At 31.5% G+C, this 25,718-nt stretch overlaps 1 protein-coding gene across 1 annotated transcript in view; it reads right to left on the bottom strand.

Annotated features, from left to right (window-relative positions):
• Nucleotides 1-25,718, bottom strand: part of LOC142320584 (phospholipid-transporting ATPase VA) — a 142,795-nt gene that overhangs the window by 37,123 nt on the left and 79,954 nt on the right. Inside the window, exons 12-15 of the mRNA XM_075358544.1 lie at nt 24,043-24,264; nt 15,800-16,031; nt 8,562-8,678; nt 3,356-3,510 (exon numbers count right to left, since the gene is read on the bottom strand). Of these exons, the coding sequence (XP_075214659.1) occupies nt 3,356-3,510; nt 8,562-8,678; nt 15,800-16,031; nt 24,043-24,264 (726 nt within the window). The remainder of the gene's footprint in view (nt 1-3,355; nt 3,511-8,561; nt 8,679-15,799; nt 16,032-24,042; nt 24,265-25,718) is intronic.

Below are 25,718 nucleotides of genomic sequence, written 5' to 3'. Positions count from 1 at the left end.
TGAGTGGTTAACAGTAGACACAGTATAAATAATGTTATGTGGTTGCTCAGACCTTCAGTCTTGAAAAATATCAATTGTAATGGAAAACCTAGTTTATATATACATGTATAAATTGACGGTAAAGTAAAATTTTTTTTTTTTTTACTAGTGAATAATTAAATTTTAAATTTCTTTCTCAAATAACAAATCTTTATGCTAAAATTTAAGAAAGGAAACTAATTCTCAGAAGTCAAGTATTATATAGTGAAAACCACAGAGATGAGTTATTTGTGCTTGACAGCTTCATAATATAAATGAGCAGCATTGAATAAAATTATTGGCTAATTAGTGATTATACAAAGTCCATGTTATTAAAATTGCATGAGGACAAAAAAGGTTCATATTTATTTTGAGATGCCTTCATTTTTGTTAAAAGCAACAATAATCAGAAGAGGTGTTGAGCTAATAATCAGATAAGACTATTACTTCATTCATTCAATATTAAATTGTATTAGTTTATATTATTCCAAACAACATATTGAAAGGTTTGGTATGTGGGCAATTTGGCCACAGGATTGGTGACCGTGAATGTCATGCGCCTAAGGATGTACACATTGCTACTGCTGGGAAGAAGAGTTAGGAGCGTGCCTCGGGTGAAGGTGGAGGCTTACAACATGGGACAGGTATCTTAGGCTTGGCTCCTGGTGTGCGGATGGGAACAGCATCACCAGGTCTGGGGAACCCTGCCTGTGGACTTGCCAGGTAGAAGAATGATTGAAAAGATCAGAACCGGTGGGTGGGTCTTGCGGCCTGCCCATTTGAGTGGACAAGCAAAGATCCAACTGGTGAGGGTACTCGCGAGAGTTTCCCCCATTAGAGTGGACACACAGTTTGAAAAGACCCAAACCAGTGGGGTTCCCCAGTCATGGGGGCCCCCTTAAGAGTGGGCACCTTATAGAGTTAGATAAAAGATCCAGTACCGACGGTCTGACCTGCCTTGCCAAGCCGCTAGGCGGGAAGGACAGTTTGAGTCAGACAGACACCTCCCTGGGGCGAGTATTGTTGCTTGGGTGTGGATCCACTCAAGGAAGACATATTGAAAATTATTTTTGGGTGTAGCTGACTAATTTTAACAATCATAAAAACAAAAAATTTAAGTAACATAAAAAATTGTATTTACTGACTGATAAGCAAATGGGAAAATTCTCAAACAGGCTGATTCTAAACATGATGAAAATGGAAAGGCCATTTTTCAAATATTACCTTTCATTAAATGGAAAAAGTAAAAGTCAAGGTACTCAATTTATGAATGAATAAAATTCATATATTTTTTCAAGAAGTTGTTAAAATTATGCATGTATACTACTGATACTCTCCATGGTAATAAAAAAAAATCAATAGAGATGTTTCCTATTTGATCTGTCTTCACATTGAAGGAATAGGATTTGGAAAGTGGCAAGATGGAAGAGAAGTAACACACATATATTAACTGAATAGGAAAGCAAGAATATAGATTATAAATATGAAGACAAAAAGTTTTAACAAAACTTTCACCTCAGTACAACAAATACTTTTGTCTGGCAATGGCCACTAGCAACAAATGCTATCATGTTACCAAAAGGTATCATGGTATTAAGGTCCTATCATGATACCAAAAGAGCAATTTTCTGATAAAAAAATCTGGATTTTTATCAAACTGAATTAAGTTCAATTCATATAAATTTAACTGCAAATACCTTTCTGCGACTTTCAGTCAGTCTTTGATAATATATTATCAAAGAAAAAATCACCAGATTGACTTTATTCAAGGGAACCCCATTTTATCATAAAACGTAAAAAAATGAAAGTCTATAATCTCAAAAAAAGACACAACTACAAAAACAATAAAGAAAAGAATACTGTAGCATCCTCTTTTTAATATAAATGATATTAATGTAACAGAATTTAAAAAAAAAAATCATTTAGTGTCATTTTTATCCAATGACGACTATTTGTAAACAGTTCTAAAACAAATCTACATTATAAATTTATTACAGTGAATTCTGGTTAACAGGACCACTGGTTGGATATTCAGGGCAGTCGTTTAATTGGGGCAGTTTTGTAAAAACAGAAACATATTGGTATAATTCATATAAAATTACATCAGTTTAATGGCCCAAAATGCTGCTTATATGACCCACTAGTTAGTATGTTTCTTTATTTTCATCATAAAATAATATAACTTTATTAGTGACATAAGTCATTATGCTATATATATATATATATATATATATATTACTGCTATATTTACTGCTGTATATATTTTTTTACATGCTTCAGGGAGGGAGCAAAATCATATAAACTGATTTTTACTATCAAATACAAGTTTACTTCAGCTACCTGACATAGGAATAATAAAAAAGTTTAAATTTACCTACCAAAGTAAAATAGTAAGCTACATTTTACAAGAAATTGAAGGTAATATGCTACTATTACATGTTACATTTTACTGTTATTATACTGTTAATATGTTACTTCTGTTAGCACTAAAGATTTCAGTGCAAGTCTCAATCTATTGCAGGCAATTCAATTCATAGCAACCACAATCAGATATTGCTTTGTCAAATGTGGTTTAAAAGCCAGTGAAATAGTTGATGACAAAGATGATGTAATACCTTTTTGCAGCAGCAAATTCAAAATTTTTAACAATTCTAGAAAATTTACGAAACTTTATAATGGTATAATGAAGATTAAACCAGCGATGACAAAATAATAAAAAAAAACTATTCAAGAACTACACAAAGTTGAACATGAAAAAGACTAACTTGAAGTCAAACACTAATTTATACAAGACGCAAAACCACTTTTCGACGGACTTCAGTAATATTTTACACACACCAGTAGACAGAGAAAAGTAGAGGAATTTTTTCAAGAAATTTAACCAAGTAAGAGACATTAAAGTACATATTTTTGTACGTAACTGACCATAAAAGGCACTAATTATTTTGACTTGTATATCTACTTTGTTTATCAATATATTAATATTTTTATTTAATGCAGTGAGCTATGCACCACACTAGAAACAATGGCACCAGGTATACATTGTTACAAATTTAGTTCTAAAACTGCAAAAAACACTGTTTCACTAATTGATAAAAACACTAGTTCAGATTGAACTAAAATTAAAAAAAAACTTTATTATTTTAAGTTAAGTGTCTACATTTGTGATTCAACTAAAATCATACTACTAACTAGGTAAAATGCTTGCGCACATAAAACATAAATTACAGATGCAGAAATGTACCCATACAGCCAAATCGCATGAAATTAATCATTTATAAACAATACACAGTATTAGTTCACATAATTGGGTACACAAGAATAATTTAATACATACCAACTGAAAGTGTTCTCATCTTAAGTTGTTCTTTTACCATACGGACTAAATAAGCTTTTTGTAATGGAGTGGTTCGACAAGCCAAAACAGACGTGCAATGCCTTGTCAGTTCAAGAAATGATGATTGTAAATTACATCTCCTATCAAGCACATATCTGTAAAAAGAAGACATCAATTTGAAAAAGATGCATTTTATTTGCTTAATAACAGCAATAAATTCAGTATATCTTTGAAAATTAGCCTCAATAATTCATCACCTTCAATAAACATTATATTTATAATAATGAGCTAGTAAAAAAAAAGGTACTTGAACTAAGGAAAAATGGATGAAGATTGGAAAATGAGGAAAATCAATCTCAAAAAGACAGACTCACGGACACCATTCAAAAACGAACATTAGTCATTTACAGACATTTTAACAATAATGAGCCCTAACAGATTAACTAAGAGGATTTTTTACAAATGGGTTGATCCATTTGAAGTGCCTCGCAAAAACATAAGCAGGTTACTTGACAAATTCAAAAAAAATTGAAACTTACCCACTTGTTTCCTATATGTCTCAGGACCTCAAAACTACTTTTTAAATCTTTTAATTAAGCAGTTCACCTGTGGCAGCCATTTTCATTACGGTGTGCACACCTATTTTTGTGATTGTAAGGGTTTACGGAAAAAATCATAACTAAAAATCTATTGGTCCTGGAAGGATGAAACAAAAAGCGGTTATTCATATTTTCTCAAGGTAAAAGATTGGTCCAGTGGTTTGTTTATCTATCTCTCTTCTTTCTATGAGAAAATTATCAATAAAGTTGAACATGAAAAATTGTGAAATTTCACTTTTAATAATTTTTTTCAAGAGGCAGGGATGGCATACACAATTTGAATTATTTTTTTATATATAGGTATATGTTAGTAGTTTTACCATAAATATTATTAATGTGATATATTTACCCTTAAATGTTTATGATTTTTTTAAAAATTCAAATTTTGGCTTCAAATAACTCTGATGGGGCTGATGATAAAAATCTCAAATTTGCACAACTTACAGTATTTTTGTAGATGTTTATGGCAAAAAGAAGTTTCTTGTGTATTGTATAAAAAATATTGTAATAAAAAAGTTATAACCTCTCAAAAATCATGAAAAACCTGTTAAAAGCAATACTAAGTTAACTTGCTAAATAAGAGCTTCAAACGGGTTTCTTGCCTTCTTTTCACTTTATATTTTTATATATATTTAGCCCCTATGTTGTTGAAGTTGACGTTTTCAATATTTATAAAATAGTTTTTTTTTAAATTATTAATGACAGGCCATAATTTAATGATAATTTAACCAATATCAGTAACCCAATATAATTTTGATTCAAAAATGCTTGTAAAACTTACCCAAACTGAGATTTCGTTGATTAACCTATATCTTTTTTCAATAATTCATTTTTATTTGGTTTATTTTTGTAAATACTATCGAAGAAAAAATAAATTGAAACAGAATTTTAATTATTCTACAGTGAAATACCCTGTTTTTATAGGAGTGAAAGTTTATTATTTAGTGTGGTTAACCAACAACTGTGATATCTCTTCTGATAATTCTCCTGAAATTATGTGAAAACGACCCGTCACTGTAATTAGTTCAGGTGATGTTAACTTTCTCCGGACTTTGCAGATCGGTACCCACACTTTGTCTTGTTGAGACTTTTGAAATGATGTATGTGGTCCAGCTGGGTGGAAAAAATGAACCTGCACATCATCATTTTCAAGGTTAATATCTACTACTTCTCCTACCACTACTGATCATTTTACATACAAACAATAGAGTCGTTTACCGTAAGTGAAAGTAATACAATACTTAACACAGCATAGTCTTCGTAGTCCTTGGAGTCTGAAGTAAAGTAACATCTTACAATGCCTTCTGACACAGGAACATACTTGTAGTAGAGCTTCTAGTACCAACAACTCTTTCACAGCAGTCAAAATGGTTTATTAGAGTTTCTAAAATCTTAGCTATCTCATCTGATTTAATCAAAAAATACTTGATGTTTTTCAGCTTGTGATTAAAAAATGAATACATTTCATCAACATTTAGTACCTGACTGTTTAATGGCCTTTGCCACCTCTCATGTTGTTGTTCCTCCCACACCAATCACAGGCGTTTTTCCAGGGGAAGATCCAAAGAAGTGCCATTCGGCTTCAAGGTCAAAGTCTTTTTTGTGACTGCACAAATTAAAATAATTCTTTTTATTTTTATACTGACTTGAAGCACAATCAGTAAGTTAGATGAATTTTTTAATGTTCTGATGTACTTCCTTGATATGGTCTGTTAAAAGTTGTTGAAAAAAATAAAATGTTGCTGCATCAGGCTTCATAACAGACACTTTGGGTTGTATACATCATTTTCCTTGAAATAGAACACAAAAGGGTGAACTGCGGCTTGGCTGTTGACCCAATCGAAGCTCTGTACCTCATCTTGAACAAGAAATGAAATGTTTTCTGCAAAGTCTGCCAACACCCAATATTCTTCTTCACCTAAATCTGATTTTTTTCTCCTTCAAAAACTGAGCTTGAGATTTTGACATGAAATGGTGAGTTTTCAGCTTTACCAATTTTTCCACTATTCATCTCATCTACTTCATAATTTTTTAAAAAATTAGTTTTCAAAAATTCATGAACATTTAGGGGTAAATATATCACATTAATATTATTTGTGGTAAAACTAATAACATATACCTACATATAAAAAAATAATTCAAATAGTGTGTGCCATCCCTGCCTCTTGAAAAAAATTATTAAAAGTGAAATTTCACCTTTTTTCATGTTCCAACTTTATTGGTAATTTTCTCATAGAAAGAAGAGAGATAGGTAAATATAAACCACTGGACCAATCTTTTACCTTGAGAAAATATGAATAACCGTTTTTTGTTTCATCCTTCCAGGACCAATAGATTTTTAATTATGATTTTTCCCATAAACCCTTACAATCACAAAAATAGGTGTGCACACCATAACAAAAATGGCCACCACAGGTGAACTGCTTAAATAAAAAATTTAAAAAAAAAATAGTTTTGAGGTCCTGAGACATGTAGGAAACAAGTGAGTAAGTTTCAATTTTTTTTGAATCGGTCAAGCAACCACCCTTGGGTCACTCTAAACGTAATGGTGATGTAACATCAGATGGTTCAAACAAATCAAAGATCTTATATTTGCAGCTACAAAACATAAAAAAAATGAAACATATTCAGAAAAAGGTACAAGACTATAAGGGATGCAGAAAAGAAACAAGAATGTGGTAATAAGAAATGGTCAGAAGAAGAAAATAAACACAGCTTTAGAATGAAGGATTTAGAAGGATAGGAGGCCAACCAGAAATTAACTATTAAATACAGTCTTATACTTTGATATAATTTTTATATATCAAAATTTTTTTCCTTTTTAAAAAGAAAATCAAAGCTTACATATGAGTAAAATTTTCATTAGTCCAACCCTAGCTGAGCTATGGCCCTTGACAGCCTTTTATCACCCCAATCTCTGAGACAATCAACATCATACATTTAATGCTCTAGTATACACATTAGCCATAAGTGTAGATTTGAAGTATTATACAAAACACTGACATTGTTATTTATGATAAATAGAATTCACAAAGTCAAATTTTGCTCTAGTCAATGCTAAGTTAAATAAATATCAAACGAAGACACACATATACATGCACATACATGCGTGGATATATAAACATGAACAGAATTTACCATCCCTTATTTGCGCTCACTTAATGCTTTCCCAAGTCTAAAAAAATAAACAGTGTTGAGGTGATTTTTACCATTAGTGTGCCATTACGACTGCTGAAAATTAAAATAAATAAATAATAAATGTGTAGTTTGTGCAAGAATACAGCAGGTGAAAGGCAAAAACAACAAAATATGTAGTCGATGTACACTGTACATGTTGACACTTTGTCATTGTACTTGGATGGCTAAATATCTACATAAGATGCTATGTCAATAAATGTATAGTTTTATAATAAACACAGCCACCTTTTGTTAACAAATTTCTAAACTCCTATAGTGTTACTCAAGTGCTTTCTGGCAAATACATACATCATATAGTGCAAATAGCAAGTACATTTATTCACTATATGTGCAATTTCTACCCAATAAAAAACTAAATAAAAATCATAAAATCTATTATACTTGTTCTACTTAAAAATAAGAAACAAAGTTATTTTAGGTTGGTGACTGATGAATTGTCTCAGTTCGAAATTGCAAAAGAATGTAAGTATATCTTTAATACTTTTTGAAACAGGTTTTTTAAGGGAAAAACTGTTTCGAATAAGAATTAACAGCATTCTGTTTCAAATTTTTTAAAATTAAAATTAGGTTAATAAATACGACTGAAACACAGTATTACGATGATCAGCAATGACCCAACACAGCAATCCATTTTGGATAATTTTTGGCATTCAAACTAGATTTTCATTAGCCAACATTTTTTTATCTCGGACAAGGCAGATTTCAAAACAAGATCTTAATTATTCATTAACTCTAAAGCAAAGGTTCTTTGAGAAATTTAATTTGTAAAAAATTAACAGCCATCAATCATTACGATGTTATCCAAACAACATCTTTTTAAATTTATTCTGTTAATTTACATTTTTATAAATAAACTGCTGTAATCTGAACATAATAGCTAAACATTTTTATAAAAATCAGAACAGGTTAATATGTTTAGAGCTGGCAAAAACAAGAAGAAGAAGCAGTAATAAGTTATACTTCAGCACAAAATTCATCAGTAAAAAAAAGTTAATTAGTTAAATCAAAATAAAAATGAAGTAGCATTATAGAAGAAGCAGTAAATAGGGTGTCATACACCAAAGAACTGTTTTGTAACACAAAAGTTAGATACCTAGCTAGTATATAAAAGTTAGATACTGTACTAGGTCAGATATAAATAAATAACCAAATGAAAATAAATGGTAAAACTACTTGTAAAAAAATGTATTTAAAGTTTATAATAGAATATTTTTTATTTCTTTCCTACTACTTCTCAGTACTGCAAACAAGGCTTCAGAATGACTGATAGTAATTTTAATTATATTCTTTAAGAAAAGTAAATTCTAAATAAAATTTCAGCCTTACTGTTTTTTTTTTCTAAAAATTTTCATCTGATTTTACTGAAAGCTGTTATTTTAAAATAAATATCATTATACTACACTACTTACGTTAAAGTCTTCCCATCAATAACTAACGCTTTCTTTCTGGGCACTCTATCAGCATTTGAAGTATTTGGCGCAGCTAAGTTACTGTTTATATTACTAACACCACCATCCTCATTTTTTCTAAAATAAAGAATCATAAACATTTTTATCTAAGTACACACACACATACACAACCACCCACCCACCCACCCACATATGGCATTTTACCATATTACAACCTACATTAAATAGAAAAGATATACAGATACAATGGAGATGAACATTGTGAATTAGCAACAACAAACCACAATCAGGATATTTGACAAATTGCAACATATATCAAACCTCTGACCAAGAGAACTATATGACTAAAAGAAGTTCTGAATACAATCAATGCAATAATTTATTGTTTTAAGTATTGTTTTGTTTTTTCTATGAAGAGAAGAAAAGAGACAAAAGCTTCTTCCACAAGCAGTTTTCAGTATCTAACATTAACAACAGCGTGAAAAAAGTCAAAGTAAAAGGTCAAAATTCAGTTAAAAAGATTGAATCTATTGTAAATCTGCTCCTAGGAAGTATGTCAGCATGAAAAAAGCAAAAATTACATAAAGCTTTCTTTCACTAATGCTTTCTAAAACACACATATTATACAGACACATTTAGTGTTTTTGCAGAGATCTATGCCTCATCAAAATGTATAAAATTATATGTTAGATTAAAGGGATATTTTAATAAAGAATAAAAAAAAAAATTAAAATTAACCTCAAAGAATAATAGTACTAAAAAATTACAAATAATTATAATTTTATTTATTAACTAAAATAAAAGTATTTACAACAAATAACTATTTTTGAAGTCAATGCAAGCCAACACAAGTTAAACAAAAGAATAACCTATGATCCATATAATACAAATCCTACTTGAAACAACGCAAAATTAGTAACAGAAGTTTTACTACAATAAAATAAGATCTACAAAGATATAAGAATAAAATGCGACATAAAAAAGATAAGATAAATACATACACTATCAACAAGTATATATGCCTTGGTGAAATCAAAATGAATTATGATCATGAGATGCTCTCTCTTATATGCTTCTGAGTTCCCAATTTACATGTAGAAATCCCTTTTAGCTGCTTTAGCCACGTAGCATTGTTGGTTTAGGAACTAACTTTACAAAGCAACTATGCAGATAAGTCTGTGTAACTGCTAGGCAGTTAAAGCTGCTAAACAGAATTCACACTTGTAAAATGGGATCTCAAGAGCATATAAGAAAAAGCGTCTCACAATCATACCTCATCTTGAGTTTTCACAAGGTATAAAACTCCTATTAGCAAATTTCTTTTTGTTTAACTTGCATTGGCTGGCACCAACTTCAGAAATAATTATTTGTTGTAAATACTTTTAAATTAGTTAATAAATAAAAACATTATTATTTGTAACTTTTCAGTACTATTATTCTTTGAAGTCGGTTTGTATTATTATTATTATTTTTAATTGTTTTATTTCACAAATTTTAGTGGTATCTAATACCTATATTATATTTAAAATATTGTAACTATAATATTATATATATATAATATTATAAAATTAACATATGGGTAGGCCTACTAAATGTGCTGCTGAAATGACGCATCAGCATTTAAAGGAAATATGCCAAGAAAGGAATGATCGTTTCAGAAAAAATAGAAAAAGAAATGCTGTGAATATTTCCACAGAGACTTCTCAACAAGAATGAATATAGACCCTCGCAAATGAAAACATACAACAGTTAATTCTTAAGGAATGAAAATCTAGAGAGTTATGCTTATTGTGTCAGTTTAATATACAAACATTAAACAAAACATAAGAGTAACGTTCTCACTGCCTCGGCTTGATATACAAGGAAGGAGGGTTACCAGAAGCTGTACACATAAAAATTGATGATGAGACTATTGGTCTTAAAATAAAAGATGTTGATGGTTGCATAGTCATTTTACCAGTTTGTACAACATTCCAAGTGACAAAGGGATGACGAATTCAGAATGCTACCTCTAATATTAAGCTGGGCTATACCTGCTCACAAACTGCAGAGTACAACTCTCGATAGAACAGTTATATACCTTGGCAAGAAAAAGTTTGCTCTTAGTAAAATTAAAACTTTGGAGGGCATCGCCTTGTATGATTTCGACCCAAATAAATTATTAAATACATCACATGATGAGAAAGCTCTGAAAAAATGATAAGATTAGGTAATCTATCCAATTTATAGGAGTTATTATAAATTGCAAGTAGACATTTGGACAATGTTTGCAAGTACCCGGTTAAAAAAAGTGTTTATAATAACTATAGAATAATATTATTTATTGCAAAATTATAATACTTAACTCACTTCATACATGGTGATGTCAGTTGGGAGCTTGTTGTATGACAATTTATTTAACATTGCAAAATTAGAATTTATTATTGCATAATATGAATATTTATATTATAATTCTGCAATTAGGGATAATAACACTTTTTTGTAATTTTATATATATTAAATGTAGGTTTAATATTTATAAGGAATTTAAAGTACTTTCCTTTTTTTACCTAGAAAAAAAGGAATGATTGTTTAAGGAGGAAAGATAGAGAACGAAATGTCAAAAACATTTTTCACAGACTAAAGAATGATAATATAAAATTTTATTAATATCCTAGCCATACAGGGAACAGAGAGCGACACTGTACTGGTGGTCAGTGAGCGGCTAAGGGTGTCAAGCCGTCAGTTTTTTTGTATTTTTCTAAGATTATCATCAGATTTGGTTAAAATTTATATAGCATCACTGCAAAAGTGTACTCTTTGATTAAAACAAAATTATCAAAATCAGTTTACTGACGTTGGAGATAAAGCACAACATACATAAAAAATACAGTCGAATTGAGAACCTCTTCCTTGTTTGAAGTCTATTAAAAAATGAAAACAGACAGGTGTCTACCATCTTTGTTCCTAATAAAACATTTTTCATTTTTTTTATATAACATTTATATCTTGTTCACAGATATAAAAAAATTTATGTCTGAGATGGTAAACGTATCTCAATATTTTAATTTTTTTAATATATATTTTTAAACTAAAATATATAATTTTATATAATCAGAGATGGATCAGATCTTTGTAAAATGCTAAACATGAAAAGTAGTTTTCATAAATAATTACATTCACTGCTAGTTATATATAAAGTGGGTAAAGTAAAATTCATTTCCCAACTAGTTGACTGAAAATTGTTAATTAATTAACAATGGGCTTTAATATACTAAGTTACTGCAGTAAGTTTAATCCACAAAGCACCAATCTCGCCGATGTCAAATCAGTTATGAAAATGCAGCTGTCTATCTCACCAAAGATGTTTTGTATGTTAATTTCAAATGGAACGTGCAACCAAAGAATAAAGTATCATTACAAAGAACACAATACAAGCTTTCCATATATACACTGAGCTAGTGGGTACACAGAAACAAATTCAAAATTACTGCAAGTAGTGTAAGTAGCAAGAAAAGTGAAATAATGTGATATTGTTTGCATATAAGTAGTAGTTATAATTATTACATCTGAGTTGGTATTTACAACATTATTACAATTTCAGTCATTAGTTAATTAATTTGATTTAGCAAGAGTATTTTAAGATATTAGTAAAGATAAACCTTACAAAAGTGATATTTAATAAGTTTTCTGCAGTAGAATTTTAATATAGATAAGAAGTCTACTGAAAAAAAATTAGTAAGTTGAATTGTTTAATTTCAATTTTAAATAAATTTGTGCATTAAGATTTTTATTTTAACAATGTTAAACAATTTTAGTTTGAGTATGAATTGAAAGAAATCACTGTTTTTAAATTTATTCAGTGTTTAGCAATTTCTTTCAGAGTATGTATTCACAGAATATATAAGAACCACCAGAACTGCAGTAGATTACTTTCGGTTTTTTTTTTTCATAAGAACAAGAAAGACAGATAAAATATATTAAACTATTTTTAATAAATTAAATACTGGTGTACAGAGAATACTGCTCTTTTGAATACCTAAATAAATATTAACGTTGTCATTATAAATAAGAGGGTAAATCAAATACAAACAGGATTTTTGTTCCTGAGCGTCCAGTTGGTAAGACTGGGCCTGCGCTTCTAGTATGCTTGGGTAGGGTCATTAGGAGTGGGAAAGCCATACTGTAGCTCAAATGGTTTCAAAACTAGAAGAAATGCACTGGACTCAAATTGATCATCCTCCCTAAAGCCTGGACCTATCGCCCTGCGATCTTAATTTGTTTAGGCCACTTGAAGAAGCTCTAGGAGGGCAACAGTTGACGAGGGCTTGGAGGGATTCGTGTGCATTGGCTACTGATAGAACCAGCTTTATTCTACAATGCTGTGATGAAAACCTTTTCTTCTCACTGGGAAAAATTTATTTCTAAAGCGGAAAACTATGTAGAAAAATACATTATATTTGCCTTTTATTTTTCAAAAAATAATTTTTTTTTAAAAAAAGTCCCGTTTATGTTATATCCCGTTTATAATAACATTCTCAATCAAAATGAATTTTGATTTACCCAAATATTTGGGAGATGACAGAGAAAACAGAAATAACATAACAGTAAATGAATCACTAAAAGAGAAGAGTTAATTTTTAATATTTTAAAGATTAATGAATCTGAAAATATTACCTTAGCATTTTAGTGAAATATCCTACTCAAGGGTTAGTGAAATATATTCAAGGATTAAACACTTCTTAAATGAAACAATATCTCTGATGTAAACATGAGAAATGATAAAGATAATTAATTGAGTTAATAACTGATATCATAAATTATAATATAGAGGCAAAAAGAAGTTTCTTAAAATTGATGAAAATCTATGCATGAAAAAACTGTATATAATATTTAACATTTCATATAGGCACTTCCTGAAAGATGAAAATAGTGTCAAGGAAAATGCAAGTGAAAATGGAAACAGTTAATATAATACATTGTATGCTACATTATATACTGAAATGTCAGTTACAAAATTGAAAGGTTCTAAACATATATAGTGCTCATTTTTTTCATTTAGGAAAATAATCTTACCTAGTTAAATCATGCAGTAAAAACAAATTACATATGTCTTTTCACTTGTAATTAAAACAACTTTAAAGTCCAATTATTAAGTTATAACTTCATACTCTGTAAAGAGAAAAGGGAAGATGGAAACATGGATTATTTCAAAACATTATTATGTATGAACAGCTACTACAAAAAAGTAATTATCATAACTAAATGAACAAAAAGAATTACAAAAAGTGGGTCAAAGAAAAGTTTACAAAATTTTCAACCAATAAACAAACATATTGGTAATTGATAAGTATATCGCTGCAGTGTAGAAAAAAAATTACACACTGCCTAATGACAAACTTTAAAATGGAGAAGTGGTTGGTAAAATGAAGCATTAGCTTTCAGAAAATTAATGTTTAAAGGAGAAGGATTTTAAGTAATAATCACTTAAAAAACATGTAATAAAAGTACCTACAGACAACTACAACAGCAAGTTACCCTATAATAAAAAGTTCAAATCATTTTAAAATTGAAAATATTTAGAATGATTGCATCCATAATATCTGGACAGAAAACCTTTCTAACTTATTAGGGGTATATTAAAAATATGAGAAATCTAAAATGTCACTTTCAAAACAGTTGATTTAATGAAACATACATCAAAGAAAATTTTACAGCTCTAAGCATTAAAATTGGATAAATGCCACCAATATGTTATTGAAATAAAAGAATATTAAAATAAGGACTGTGTATTGGACATTATTGTAGGTTGACTGTTTATTAATCTTGGATCTGCTAATAGTGAAGATGATGAAAAAACTGAAACAAAACTTCCACTTCTACTTTACAAGGTGAAGCATTAAGTAAATGTATTTAGGAGGCAAGAAATTAAAAAATGAATTTACCTTTATATGCATTTTAAATAATTAATAAACTCTCTTAGTATGTAAGCTTAGGTTCAATATAAATACACAGCCTGTTAAGAAAATAACTGAACATTTTTAATTATGAGCCAACAGAGTTATTTGGTGACATGCAGTTGGCAACAATGTGTTCTACATAACCTCCTCTGTAACCAGATGTTTTTGGATTGTTTAGTTCTCATTTAATTTTCATGTTATGTTATCCGAGTGCAAGATGTTTAAGTGTTAGTAGCGAATTTTGTAATGTGCATTTTCAAGAGTAATAATGCAACGTAAAATTTTGAAACGTTGTAAAACGTGAAACTGGGGATAACTTTCATAGAAACATTTCAACGTTTGAAATGGAAATGATGGTCTGGGTTGTATGCATTATTATGAATGGTTTTCACAATTTAAAAGTGGTCATCAGTCAATTGAAGATCATCCTCAACCAAGGACTTCAACTTCAACTGATAACACCCACGTTCATAAAATCAACAATCTAATGCATGCAAATCACATGTTGACTCAGAGAACTTGCAAAAGAGGTTAGCATTTCAATTGGATCATGCCATGACATTTTGACTGAAAAATTGAACATGCATCAAATTGCAGCAACATTTGTTCCTCGTTTGATGACCAAACAGCAGAAAAAACATTGAGTGGGCGTTTGTTGGCTACTACTTGAACAAGCCAATGACAATGAAACATTTATGCAAAGCATCACAACAGGAGACGAAAGCTAAGTTTACAGCTACGACATTGATACAAAAATTCAATCATCAAAAAAATCACACACTACAAAAATTGATACTAACACTTAAACTTGTTGCACTCAAATAGCAATAACACGAAAACTAAATAAGATATCAACAATCCAATAACATGTGGTTACTGAGGAGGTTATGCGGAACACAATGCTGCCAACCACACATCACTAAACATCTCCTTTGGTACGTAATTAAAAATGTTTAGTTATTTTCTAAACAGACCTCATATAGGTTTCCCAAATTGGAATATGTAAACAAGTTCAAATATTCCAGATCAGTTTATTTATTTATTCAATATACACTTCTGAATATATCATAAATAGCCACATAACTTTTAGGCAGCAATAATAAAAATAGAATATCAGAATTGTATTACCGACTGATCTTTTGAGATGATTAATTTCTGAAAATTAATACTACAGCAACTAACTGTAATTGTGTTATACTCGTATAATAAAATTTAATGATATAAAAAGATATGATAAGCAGTAAACAAAAAAGAAAGAATTTTATAATATATAATTAATTAATAAATAGAAGTCCCGACCTGTTAATATTCTTTAAATAGAAATTGATTGTAGACTCAGCTGCATCCTTAGAATGGGACAGCAGTTTTAAAAGCTCCATATTAGGTGTAAAAAGTCTAGCAGAATATGCAATATTGATTGCAGTTTCTGGTTTATCTCCAGTTATAACCCATACAACTATACCTGCAGCTCTTAAAGATGATATAGTTTCAGGAACACCACTTTGTAATCGATCTTCTATTCCAGTGGCACCTGACAAATGCAAAAATACCAACAAATTATTATCAATAAAAATAGCTACTGGAAAAATAATGACAAGCAATAAATCAAGATAAATAACTACTACATAACTAATAACTAATACAGATAAATAAGGATAATTTAAATTTATTACTATAACTAAAGATGAAGAAATATATTCAAAATCTTTTATCAAAAAATAAATTTGAGCTAGAAAAGACCAACCAACTGCTACACTTAAGTCCTGAGCCCAGTTTCCAGCTATGCTACACATTTTTCATCACTCAACTTTGGTTACACAAACGCATAAAAAAAAAATATATATATGTACCCAAACAATTACACCTACACCTCAAATTTTGAAATGGCTAATTCTTTATTTACGAGAGGTGGATCAAAAAATAGGTTACACCCTTGCCGTGTTCTAGAACTGAAAGGGATATATTAATGTCTTGTACTGGCAGCACTGGTTGAGTTGTCTTCATGCTCCCCCAGCAGCAATTCTGTACAACATTCAGTACGTATGTAGTGTTGTTGTCAATATGGCATGTCCTCTAGAGGTTTCGTCCAGCATAGAAGTGTATTCAGTAGTCAGAATTTTGTGGGCAAAAATCTCAACTGTTATGAATTTCCTCACCAAACTGTTACATTATATGGTGATAATGCAATGTCATGCCTCATGGTCAAAAAATAGTCCCAACTGTTCAGAAACAGAAGAACAAATGGAGTGCTGGCATCCTTCAACTGTAAACACAAAACGGGTGAATGAAATGATGTTGAATAACCAGCGCATTAAAATTAGAAAGATGGCAAGTGAACTTAACATCAGTTATAGTAATGTGTTTGTCATAATTCATAATCAGCTTGGTTACTGTAAGATGTGTGCATGATGGGTGTACATCTGTTGACCAACCACCACAAACATCAACATCTTCTGTCTGCTCTTTCTTTTCTTCAGCGTTATTCCGAGACTGGTCTACAGTTTTTGAAACAAATCATCACAGGGGATGAGAGCTGGGTGCTTCATTACAGTCCTGACACTAAATGAGTATCACACGAATGGACACAGAAAAATTCACTCCAGCCAAAAAAAGTGAAACCATCTCACAAGTTTGAAAGGTTATGCTGACAGTCTTTTTCGATTGTAAGGGAATTGTTTACAATGAATTTATGCTCCAAGGAACACAATCAATGCTGAATCTTACTGTGAGACTTCAAAAAAATTGCATAAAGCTATTAAAGATCAGAGACCCAGAAGATTGAGTGACAGGATCATTTTTCTTTGGGACAACGCTACTCCTCATTCAGCTCATGTCACAAGCAAGTTACTGCAAAAATTCAAGTGAGAAGTGTGGTCTCATACGCTTTACACCCCTGACCTCACATCCTGCAACTACCACCTGTTTGGTCGTCTCAAGCGAGACCTGGGAGGGAAGTGTTTTGCTAATGATGATGAACTGAAGGAAGCGGTCCTTAAATGGTTGAAGGAAATTGGACAAAATTTTTATGAAAGTGGAATTGAAAAACTTACAACAAGGTATGAGAAGTGTTTAGAAAAAGTTTGGAATTACCTCAAAAAATATATAAAAATATGTAGTTTTTTGTTCAATAAAAAAAAATGTTCTTATAATATGTGTTTGTTTATAGAGGGGGTGTAACTTACTTTCTAATCATCCCTCGTAATTTCTGATACTAATGCTCTGTCTTTAGTTTCTAATATGGGCATACTATAGTGAGGTCTAGAACAAGTAATGACATAAATAAAATTAAATTGCAGACTACAATATAATGAATATTATTCTTTTAACGATTAATTTACCATATAAACTTTGAAGCCTCCTTGACATTCAATCTGGAATTTTTTTGTATTAATAATACAGTAAAACTAATGGTTGTTTATCTTTCATCTTGAAAATTTTGATACAGAAGTTTTTTAAATGATAAATTAAATTTTACAAAAAACAAAATCCTACCAGATGGTACCCACACCTTATGTTTTGGTGCATTTCATCTACCAATCTCACAAATTTTCCAGAGAATTTCTGCAATAGAATTGTTTCATATTTAAGAATGAAATTAACAGCTTGAGCAATTTATAGAATTTAGAAGAGCAATCTTAAATCTAAGAATTTAATAGAGCACTTTAATATTCATAAAATTTTATGTACAGTAACTAACAATACTATGATTACTTAGACACTCAACAACTAACTACTGATCTGCAGAAATATTTAATTCTTTCACAGATGCATCAATGATGCTATGGGATGGAAATTGTTATTCTTTATCTATTCATCAATTTCTGTTGTGGAACAGTAGTATTGCTGCCTTTCATCCAAAGGTTCTGGGTTTAAATGCTAAAAAAAATCAATCTCTAACCATAGAAAAATATGATGGGAAAGAAGAATAGATAAGCTAAGTGTACGAATATGTTTAGTTTTAAGAGTCACTGTCTATTCTTGCAGAACAACTGCAGCTGTTGGCAACTGTGATAATTTTAATAACATTTTTTTTATTAAATTACTACTGGTGGTCTTCAAGAAAATAATTTACTACTTACAAACAATTAGCACAGCAGGTTTACTTACAGAATAACTGATATATCCAGATTTGATACCAAATGAAAGCGTTTCACTGTAATTAGCATTCAACATGTAGAACTTTAAATGATGGATGTTTTAGTGAAAATGTATCTGCGATCTTACATTGATGGATAGAAAGAAATAATATTTTATTACCTCATAATTTAGGAGCAAAATTATTGATCTTTTTTAAACAAAATAATTAACAATGTTTTATTGAGTAAGGCCATTATAATATTAATTAGAAGACTCTAGGTAGAGTTTAACATTAGATCATATTTTCCCACTTAGTATAAACTCTTAAGAGATAAAGAAAATTAAGTGATCATATGATTTTCCTATATTTGATTAATAAGTATTTCTTTATTTAGGCACCACCAAAAAAATATATATCTACTAGTGAACCAGTCCAGACTGTAGGAACCCCTAATAAGGGGTTTCTACACGAGGTATAGCAGGTGGCATATAGCCTTGCACACTGCTTGTGAGATAGACTGACAGGATGGGTGAAACAGTTAGATAGCCATTCCTTTATGAAAACATCTTGTATAGCTCCATATTCTTACATAGTATGAGTTATTTAGGTAGTATTACACAGGATAGTTAATAGCATGGTAAGCCAGCCATCAGCCTACGTGCACAGCAATACACTGCCCACTATAGTAAGCTTAAATCCTATGTTTGAATGAGCTTTTTATGAAGAGTAGTACAAAACTACACAAAAAAGAAAAACAAAACCAACTTATTCGCACATAAACCAGTGGGTTTTTAACATAGTACAAAACTGATTCATCAAGAGTACATTTTTAAGCTTATTTTATTGCAAATTTAATCCACATGGTCACGAAAAAGAATTCATCACTGATGAGTTGTCTATATCTTATTACCTAACATGATAACTTTTTTCTCATTTATAACATAATTTTAAAAGCTTGTAAATTTAATCTTTCTGAAAGATGGTAGTGTTGTATTGTTTGATGTCATGCTCTCACAATATACACATTTTACACTGTACATAATGTTTGTTGTGTACACACGTTGTGTAAGGATAAAAATTCCATTCTTTATCTAAAATAACAAATAATCCACAAACTCAGTCATTTGACTGGTTTGATGCAGCTCTCCAAGATTCCCTATCTAGTGCTAGTCGTTTCATTTCAGTATACCCTCTACATCCTACATCCCTAACAATTTGTTTTACATATTCCAAACGTGGCCTGCCTACACAATTTTTTCCTTTTACCTGTCCTTCCAATATTAAAGCGACTATTCCAGGATGCCTTAGTATGTGGCCTATAAGTCTGTCTCTTCTTTTAACTATAGTTTTCCAAATGCTTCTTTCTTAATCTATTTGCCGCAATACCTCTTCATTTGTCACTTTATCCACCCATCTGATTTTTAACATTCTCCTATAGCACCACATTTCAAAAGCTTCTAATCTTTTCTTCTCAGATACTCCGATTGTCCAAGTTTCACTTCCATATAAAGCGACACTCCAAACATATACTTTCAAAAATCTTTTCCTGACATTTAAATTAATTTTTGATGTAAACAAATTATATTTCTGACTGACGGCTCGTTTCGCTTGTGCTATTCGGCATTTTATATCGCTCCTGCTTCGTCCATCTTTAGTAATTCTACTTCCCAAATAACAAAATTCTTCTACCTCCATAATCTTTTCTCCTCCTATTTTCACATTCAGTGGTCCATCTTTGTTATTTCTACTACATTTCATTAGTTTTGTTTTGTTCTTGTTTATTTTCATGCGATAGTTCTTGCGTAGGACTTCATCTATGCCGTTCATAGTTTCTTCTAAATCCTTTTAACTCTCGGCTAGAATTACTATATCATCAGCAAATCGTAGCATCTTTATCTTTTCACCTTGTACTGTTACTCCAAATCTAAATTGTTATTTAACATCATTAACTGCTAGTTCCATGTAAAGATTAAAAAGTAACGGAGATAGGGAACATCCTTGTCGGACTCCCTTTCTTATTACAGCTTCTTTCTTATGTTCTTCAATTATTACTGTTGCTGTTTGGTTCCTGTACATGTTAGCAATTGTTCATCTATCTCTGTATTTGAACCCTAATATTTTTTAAATGCTGAACATGTTATTCCAGTCTACGTTATCGAATGCCTTTTCTAGGTCTATAAACGCCAAGTATGTTGGTTTGTTTTTCTTTAATCTTCCTTCTACTATTAATCTGAGGCCTAAAATTGCTTTCCTTGTCCCTATACTTTTCCTGAAACCAAATTGGTCTTCTCCTAACACTTCTTCCACTCTCCTCTCAATTCCTCTGTATAGAATTCTAGTTAAGATTTTTGATGCATGACTAGTTAAACTAATTGTTCTGTATTCTTCACATTTATCTGCCCCTGCTTTCTTTGGTATCATGACTATAACACTTTTTTCGAAGTCTGACGGAAATTCCCCTTTTTTATAAATATTACACACCAGTTTGTATAATCTATCAATCGCTTACTCACCTGCACTGCGTAGTAATTCTACAGGTATTCCGTCTATTCCAGGAGCCTTTCTGCCATTTAAATCTTTTAATGCTCTCTTAAATTCAGATCTCAGTATTGTTTCTCCCATTTCATCCTCCTCAACTTCCTCTTCTTCCTCTGTAACACTATTTTCTAATTCATTTCCTCCGTATAACTCTTCAATATATTCCACCCATCTATCAACTTTACCTTTCGTATTATATATTGGTGTACCATCTTTGTTTAACACATTATTAGATTTTAATTTATGTACCCCAAAATTTTCCTTAACTTTCCTGTATGCTCCATTTGAACATTTCCAAATGAACATTTTACCAATGTTCATTTCTCTTTCCACTTCTGAACACTTTTCTTTAATCCATTCTTCTTTCGCCAGTTTGCACTTCCTGTTTATAGCATTTCTTAATTGCCGATAGTTCCTTTTACTTTCTTCATCACTAGCATTCTTATATTTTCTACGTTCATCCATCAGCTGCAATATATCGTCTGAAACCCACGGTTTTCTGCCAGTTCTCTTTATTTCGCCTAAGTTTGCTTCTGCTGATTTAAGAATTTCCTTTTTAACATTCTCCCATTCTTCTTCTACATTTTCCACCTTATCTTTTTTACTCAAACCTCTTGCGATGTCCTCTTCAAAAATCTTCTTTACCTCCTCTTCCTCAAGCTTCTCTAAATTCCACTCATTCATCTGACACCTTTTCTTCAGGTTTTTAAACCCCAATCTACATTTCATTATCACCAAATTATGGTCGCTATCAATGTCTGCTCCCAGGTAAGTTTTGCAGTCAACGAGTTGATTTCTAAATCTTTGCTTAACCATGATATAATCTATCTGATACCTTGCAGTATCGCCTGGCTTTTTCCAAATGTATATTCTTCTATTATGATTTTTAAATTGGGTGTTGGCAATTACTAAATTATACTTCGTGCAAAACTCTATAACTCGGCCCCCTCTTTCATTCCTTTTGCCCAGCCCGTATTCACCCACTATATTTCCTTCCTTGCCTTTTCCAATGCTTGCATTCCAACCTCCAACTATTATTAAATTTTCATCTCCTTTTATGTGCTTAATTGCTTCATCAATCTCTTCGTATACACACTCTACCTCATCATCATCATGGGCGCTTTTAGGCATATAGACGTTAACAATCGTTGTCGGTTTAGGTTTTGATTTTATCCTTATTACAATGACTCTATCTCTATGTGTTTTGAAATACTCTAATCTCTTCCCTATCTTCTTGTTCATTATGAAACCTACTCCTGCCTGCCCATTATTTGAAGCTGAGTTAATTATTCTAAAATCACCTGACCAAAAGTCGCCTTCCTCTTCCCACCGAACCTCATTTATTCCTACTACATCCACATTTATCCTATCCATTTCCCTTTTTAAATTTTCTAGCCTACCAACCTTTTTTAAACTTCTAACATTCCACGCTCCGACTCGTAGAATGTTATTTTTTAATTTTCTGGTGACCCCTTCCTTAGTAGTCCCGACCCGAGGACTAGTTTACCTCCGGAATATTTTACCAAGGAAGGCGCCTCCATCATTGCTATATGAAAATGCAGAGAGCCACATTTTCTTGGAAAAAAAGCAGCTGTAGTTTTCCATTGCTTTCAGCTGCGCAGTACTCAGAGGACTGAGTGATGTTGATATGGCCGTTTAAGTCATTCTGACTCACGCCCTTAACTACTGAAAGAGCTGCCTCTTTCAGGAATCATTCCTTAGTCTGGCTCTCAACAGATACCTCTCTGATATGGTTGCTCGGTCCAGCTACTCTGAGTCCCTAGGCACTACACTCTAGGTCCCTGAGCACTCAAGCCCCCTCACCAATGGCAAGGTCTCATGATTCATAGAGGAGGATCCACAAACTACAAAACGAATAAATACATTTGAAGAAAAATGTACTTTATACCTTACAGAAAAATATACATTTACTGTTTATGGTAGAAAGGAGCTAGAATTACTCTACGTCACTTCAGCCATAAATTTTGTTCGCACTTAAAAACCTTGACCTACCCAGCTGTATCTATATCTCTTAATGAGTGTCAGAACCTACCCGATCAAATCAGAACCATCCACAACTCTTGAAAAACCAGCCCTAAACATTAGGAAACACTTCCTCTCAAAAATGATGCTGTTTTATAGTCTCAAAACAGCATCTGTTCATTTCAACGGACTGTTTGAATGTAGAGAGCATCATGTCAAAGATAATACATAGGGCATAACCAAAGTTAAACCCAGTAATGGATACTTCCAGAAGAGTGCATGTCCCGCAGCAATAAACTAAAAAAAAAATCTAACTGTGGGGTGCTCCTACAGGCTCCCACGATAAAGAAGCATGTCCTCTGGAGTTTCTAAATTTTTCCTTCACAGTCAACTGCTGATCCTTCCAGATCGCTACACAAATTTATGGCTTTAATGGATTCATACCAGATGAATAAGTTCACAATTTTGAACAAACATATGTCTAGAAGTAATAAGTGAACACCCACATTTCCTAATGATTTTATACTGGGTATTACAGCCAAGTTTCTCAACCATTAAGCCAAGATACTTAACCTCACGTGAAAGCTGTAGACTGGTATTATACAGGAGATTAAACCTCCTGTATACCCTTTAGATATTTTTCTTCCTGTCAAAAACACCAACGAAGTCTTCTGTAGGCCTAGGATCTTCCTCATTTCCTCTTTGATAGATCAACAACGGAAAACATTCAAAGCATATTTAATATTCATCATTTCTGATACTGAACAGAAAATTTCATCTGAATAATAAATAATGAAAACTACACCCATCAAAAAGATCAAGCATTTGAAAATTAATTTAAAGACAACATACAGACTTCTTTCCCACATATGAGTACATTAAATGAATATAGCTTACATATCCATGCATTAGGCAGTAGAGAAGAGTATAAAAGTTAGCTTACCTATTAATGTAAAATCTCTCTCAATATCATTGTAAACTTCTGTAAGTTTCTTTTCTCTAATATCATTCGATGTCTCTGCTTCTTGTAACTTTTTTAGCCATTCTGAATATTGTTCTTCAGTGAGTCCTCGTGATGCCATTACAAGCACACGTAACCCCAGTCGTGCATAAGAATTAAGATGCTGCTGAGTTTTGAAGAGCAACTGTTGTGATGGAAGATCAGCTGAAAAAAAAATTGAAGAAAATTTTATATTGCAAAAATGTTCTGAAGAATATTCAGAAATTTAGATGTAAATTAAACATATTTATAAAAAACATAAGTAAATTATTTTCTATATATGTAAAAATTTTCATAACAGTAACTTAAATAAATATAATTAAATCTTTCCAGTTTATACACAAATTATAATAAAAAAATGTTTTGTTTTTCAAAGTATTATAGCAAATGATGATAAAACTTCCAAATGTAAATTTAAAACATAGCACTTGACTCCATTTACACATCAATCCATGTAAATGGATTGACGTGTAAATGGAGATTCCTGCAAATTCTGTTGGTTGTACACACACATAAGGTACAAGTGTCAGCTATTACTGCATGGCGCGTTGGCGTGGCATAAAACAACAAGAACAACAACAGTCAGTTGTAAAGAACATGGTGTTCTAAGTAGTGAGTGGATAGGTGGAACAGTGCATTATCATGAAATTTTTATAGTGACTAACAGGCGTAAAACCCAGTGAGATTTATTTGCGACTCCTTGTACAGTACAGTGATGAGATTCTTAATTGCAGAAAAGCGTTTGAGCGGTGCAAATGTTTTAAAGCGTTTTAAAGCATCAGTAGTGACGATCCCAATCGAGGTGGTTCACAGCCACCAAAGTTATTTCCTGAGGTTTTTGGGTTAAAAATGGTATCATTCACATTGATTTTCTATCCCGTGGAATCTTCGAGTACTACTGCAAATTTCTTCAAGAAGCACACAATGCTCTCAATAAAAAATGGCCTGATATGATCATTTAAGGTGTTCTGTTTCTTCAGGACAAAGCATGACTGCATACAGGCCAACACCCGACATGCACACTACATGAACTTGGCTGGGAGTTATTGGCACACCTCCTATTCTTTCTTTTTCTCTTTAGCTTCCAGAACCACTGTCAGGATTACTTCACAGGATGAATGAGGATGATATGTATAAGTGTAGTCTTGTACAGTCTCAGATCGACCATTTCTAAGATGTGTGGTTTTAAACCCAACCACCAACAAAGAACACTGGTATTCACAATCTAGTATTCAAATCCATATAAAATGAACTACCTTTACTAGGATTTGAACCTCAGAACTCTCAACTTTGAAATCAGCTGATTTGTGAAGACACATTCACCACTAGACCAACCCAGTGAATCTGGCACAACCTTATACAGTCTGAGCCTCACTACCAGCGATTTTCACCTATTCAGGGCCTTGAAATTGATTCTTGTGGGCCAACATTTCAACAGCAACAATGAGGAGCAGTCAGTCCATCTCAATCAGTCAGCAGTCAGTCAATCTTGGTTTCAATGTAATGACAAATCTTTCTACACTGTGGGAATCCAGACACTAGTGAGATAAATATATAAATGTAACAGAGGATTACATCGAGAAATAAAAGTATTTGTTACTATCATATGACTGTGTGTG

The sequence above is a fragment of the Lycorma delicatula genome, chromosome 2 (assembly GCF_047948215.1).
Source record: "Lycorma delicatula isolate Av1 chromosome 2, ASM4794821v1, whole genome shotgun sequence".
NCBI lineage: Eukaryota > Metazoa > Arthropoda > Insecta > Hemiptera > Fulgoridae > Lycorma > Lycorma delicatula.
The sequence above is the reverse complement of the archived record's forward strand: the minus strand, read 5'-3'. Positions and strand labels throughout refer to the sequence as shown.